Source organism: Polistes dominula, unplaced genomic scaffold, assembly GCF_049000335.1.
Source record: "Polistes dominula isolate Pdom_NZ unplaced genomic scaffold, Pdom_raw_medaka contig_333, whole genome shotgun sequence".
NCBI classification, from domain to species: Eukaryota; Metazoa; Arthropoda; class Insecta; order Hymenoptera; family Vespidae; genus Polistes; species Polistes dominula.
Window position 1 is genome coordinate 165,155 of NW_028300850.1, and position 4,855 is coordinate 170,009.

At 32.1% G+C, this 4,855-nt stretch overlaps 1 protein-coding gene across 1 annotated transcript; it reads left to right on the forward strand.

Annotated features, from left to right (window-relative positions):
* Window positions 1–1,135: 1,135 nt before the first annotated feature.
* On the forward strand, window positions 1,136–4,855 carry LOC107073705 (uncharacterized). The gene is made up of 4 exons (XM_089177552.1): window positions 1,136–1,200; window positions 1,281–1,438; window positions 4,168–4,248; window positions 4,328–4,855. Exons 1-4 carry the CDS (start codon window positions 1,136–1,138, stop codon window positions 4,609–4,611), a joined length of 588 nt encoding a protein of 195 aa, XP_089033678.1. The 3' UTR covers window positions 4,612–4,855.

Sequence of the window (4,855 nt, forward strand, 5' to 3'; positions counted from 1 at the left end):
TACAGAAAAAAAATGAACTATATTTATTGATAATTAAAATTTTATAATAAAATAGAATAGGTTACACACCAAAATTATTAAATATTCAATAAGAAAGATTCAATTAAGTTTGATTTGATAAAAGGCAATAAGTCCGTAAACAAACGATGAGGTATAGGTTAGGTTTGTACATTTATACACTTGTAATTATTAAATAAGTAACTTAAACTTACACTTATAGAATACTAAAAAAGAAAAAAAAGCAATTAATCATAAAAATCACAATAAAAACTATAAGTATTCCAATCCTAAACTAACCACAGCCGTTAATACATACTAAAGATAAACATGGCTGGGCGATGCAACGGAAGCTGTCCCCCCATATTTTTAGCCTTGTAATCCACATAGCGTGTCCCTCCTACAGGGTCTCTACTCCGTGCGTGATTGCAGCGCCATGGTATCTATGAACTAGGGGACGCTGCTGCTGAGGTTTTTAATATCTAAACGTATAGGGCTTTGCGATAACAATTCATTTTTGTTATTAAAAAAGATTTTTTTTTGCATGTCTGACCACGTGACAATAAAATTTCAATCTTGTGCAATTATGATGCAAAAATTACCGCTAAAATGTAAGTATAATTAATAATTTAAAAACAGTATGAAAGCTGTAGCGTTTACTGTAGTAAATAAAAAGTTAGATTATAGCCACAGTATAGATCAAACTTTAAATAATATTGGCAAGCAGATAAAGTATGATGTGACATTAGTTTCAAAAAAAATAAATATATATGTAAGAGTGAGAGAAAGATAAAGAGTGCAAGTGTAGGGTGTGTGTGAAAACAATTGACGAATGTGAAAGATGCATATATGTAATACTTCTATATGGACAGTTTAAATGGGAAGGAATGTCCCACTATTAAGGTGCCGACATATACTATTTTCTCTCTCGTCCCAGATACCTGGTTCACGTTGCGCATGCTTGAGAATTCCCCATGATATTAATAGAGGGGGAAGAATGAGCGGAATAATTTTGTGGTTATGATTCTGTTTACAAATATATATTTATTATTGTAATTCAGAAAAACAATTATAAATTTTTAAAAACTTTTGTTTTTATTTAAATAATATTCTTTTTCCAACAATCAGTTATTGAAAAATGGTGAAGTTGTATTATTTATGTGATAGAAAAGCGTCGAGAGCTGACAATATTTCTTTGCTTCAGTAAGTGCAAATTATTTTTAATTTTTTAGATGAAATCCTTTATTATGTTATTAATAATATTTAAATTTGATCAATTTTAGATTGTCGAAAAATTTGGAGATACGTTTGAAGTGGCTAAATGCTTGTGGATTAACTGAAAATAATGATGTAAAAAGAACTTGCATATGTTCCAGACATTTCAAAGCTGATGATATTTGTCAATCAAAAATTTTTGGAGTTGTTAAATCTTCTATAAAACGTAATGCAGTTCCTACACTTTATTTAACAAATCCACTCAGTTTTGATAAAACTAGTAAATTACCACCAAACAAGCCTCTATCGGAAGTATTTGATGAGAACGGAGTCAGCAATCAATCGTCATCATGTTTTTCTGAGAATAATATTGTCAACCAATATAATGTACTCAATACTTTGCAAAAAAGTAAAATAATAAGATTTATTATAGGTCCAAATATATAGTAGGTCCAAAAAAATGTTTTGAAGTAGACAATACTGAATGTCAAACCTCAAATAATAGTAGCATTAACCCTTTCATTACGGGTGCCGCCTATAGGCGGCGGCCGCACGACGACCTGTGCCGGCTCACGCTGGTAAAAAGAAATGTACTGTACCGATAGAGTATCTCTTGATTCTATCGACCCATATTGGATTAAATCCTAATAGAAATATATCCTGCATACGAAAGAAACTTTTGTTTTTTTCTACTGGATACTGGAATATTTGTACGATACAAGACGCGACTATATGAAACCAGGATTATAGTACAAAATCGCTCTTGAACCGTTATAAGTAATTGAAAGAAAGCGAGAGAAATTGGAAAGATTAGTGTCTAATTTTACAGTTTTGAGGTTAATTTTCAGGTTAGAAACATTTGATAAACATTTGATCATACTTGAACATTTTGTTTGAAGCTTTGTTAAAAATTTGTTTTATATAATGTTTTTTGCGCCCTTGTTAGAATGTCACGGTGGAATTCAAAGAGAAATCTATTTTTCAATGGATTGACTGATACAGAGTCCGATTCCGAAAATGAAAACGAAAATAATTTCATTGTACACAGAAAAAAAAGGACTATATGTGATACCTCACACTCAGAAATAGAAAAGGATGACGAAGATAATGACGACCACTGCGACACATGGACTTCAAAAACTTTCGTTCCTAAAATACATCCGTTTCCGGCAAAACATGCAGGGATTATACCAAATATCAGCAGATCGGCAAAAATCATTGATTATTTTGAACTTTTCGTCTCAGAAGAGTTCGTACAATACATTGCAAACGAAACGAATGATTATTGGACAAAAAAAGAAAACAACAATATGAAGGATGTAAACGGAACAACAGTATCCGAATTGTACTGTTTTTTCGCTCTTTCATTTCTTATGACACGTAATAAGAAATTATCCTTGGTCGAATATTGGAGTAAAGACATACTTCTGCGTAGCGATGTCTTCGGTGAAATTATGGCTAGAGATCGATATTTGAAACTGTTAGAGATGCTACATTTCAGCCATGATGTTAGAGCCACCAATGATCGGATATATAAAATAAGGAACATCATTGATATGCTCCGAAAAGCATTTAGCGAATCATTCTATCCCTATCAAAAATTATGTATTGACGAGAGTTTGCTTTTGTATAAAGGGCGATTATCTTTTAAACAATATATTCCTTCGAAGAGAAGTAGATTCGGCATTAAATCGTTTATACTTAGTGACTGCCGAACAGGGTTTGTGCAAGATATTATTGTGTATGCCGGATCATCGACCGAAGTCCATAGCGAAAATAAGGAAATTGGGAAGTCGGGAGCAATAGTAGAAACACTTTTGAAGCCCTACTTAGGAAAAGGCCATACCCTGTTTGTAGACAACTGGTATTCCAGTCCAGCCTTGTTCAATTTATTATATAACAACTACACAAATGCATGCGGAACTGTAAGCAAAAGACGCAAAGGAATGCCGAAGATTCATGATAGACTAAGAAAAGGAGAGGCATCTTTTCGGTCATCCAAAAATTTACTAGTTATAAAGTGGGCAGACAAAAAGGATGTATACATGCTGTCTACCATGCATAGATCAGAATTTACAACGGTTTCTAGGCATGGCGGAAAAAAAACTACTCAAAAACCTCTCTGTGTATCAGATTACAATGATTCTATGGGTGCCGTCGATAAAGCAGATATGGTAATCAGTACTGTCAGTTCAACGCGCAAATCCTTAAAATGGTACCGCAAATTCTTTTTCCATTTATTAGACATATGCGTGTGGAATGCGTATTGTCTGTATAAACATAAAACCCAAGAAGCCATTTCTATGGCCAAGTTTCAGTTAGAATTGATCCGGGAACTACTGGAAAAATATCATAAGACAACTAATTATCATCAGCGAACAGCCAATAATAATCCATTACGATTAATAGAGCGACATTTTCCTTCAGTCTATGTACCAGCTGGAAAAAACCGAAAGAGAAGGTGCGTTGTCTGCAGCGCAAACGATAAAAGACGCGAGTCTAGATACGAATGCCAAAATTGTAATGTAGGTCTCTGCGTCGACCCTTGTTTTAGGATTTATCATTCTCAATTACATTACTAAAAGTTATAATTTAATGTCTAAGCACCCCAAATTGTATTTTTACTTATAATAATATAATAGCAAAATTTGTAAATATGTAAATAACTTAATATTCATACAATATACTCATTTTAATGTTTTTCCTATAATACGATGAAACAGTTGTTATGTAACTCTTAAAAAAGTGTACATACAAGTCAATCATAAAGTGGCGTTGAAAAACGTTAGTCCGAATATCGAAGACTACTGACGAGCAAAGTGCACACTTCGCGGCGCGGTGACCCGTTCAGTGGCGTCACTCCAGCGGAGCGGACCGCCGTAAGGAAAGGGTTAATTTTGGTAAGTTTAATGGAAAAATTTAATTTTTTAATATTGTTAAATATTTTAATTCCAGGAGCCTCTTGTAACCAATCTGATTTAAATGAATTTATAGAAAATGCAAAATCAAATCCTATCAGGGAAGACGAAAATACTGGTGAGAATAAATATTATATTTTATTGTTAATATTTTTCAAATATTTTTCTAATTAATACTGTTTTATTCTTATTTAAAGTTCCACATGAAATTGATTCCCCAAATCAATTTCGAAAGCGTAAATTTTACGAGCCTCGTCATGTTAGTGAAATTTCAATATCAGATTTTGCGACGCCTAAAAGGAGTAAAAGAACCCTTTCTTTAATAAAAGAGACTGATAAAAAAAAATCGGATAAAATAAAGCAGCTACAGAGGCAAACGAGGAACCTCGAGAAAAAAATTTCATCTTTGCAAGATTTAATAAATCATCTTAAGGAAAACCGTATGTTAACTGATGAGAGTGGTGATGCTCTAATGGTATAGTATATTCTAACTAATATAAATTGTATAATTATAAAATTGTAAATATTTTACACAAATGTTATGGATCACGAATTTACCTAATAATTTAGTTTATTGATGTTTTATGATAAGGTATTTATCATCAAATATTTGTAGCAATTGTACATATTTACTTTATTTTTCTTTTCTCAGCGAATTTCGGTATAAAAATTTTAACTAATATTAAATATTTCGCTTATCACTATTTACAAATTAAGTTTGTTTT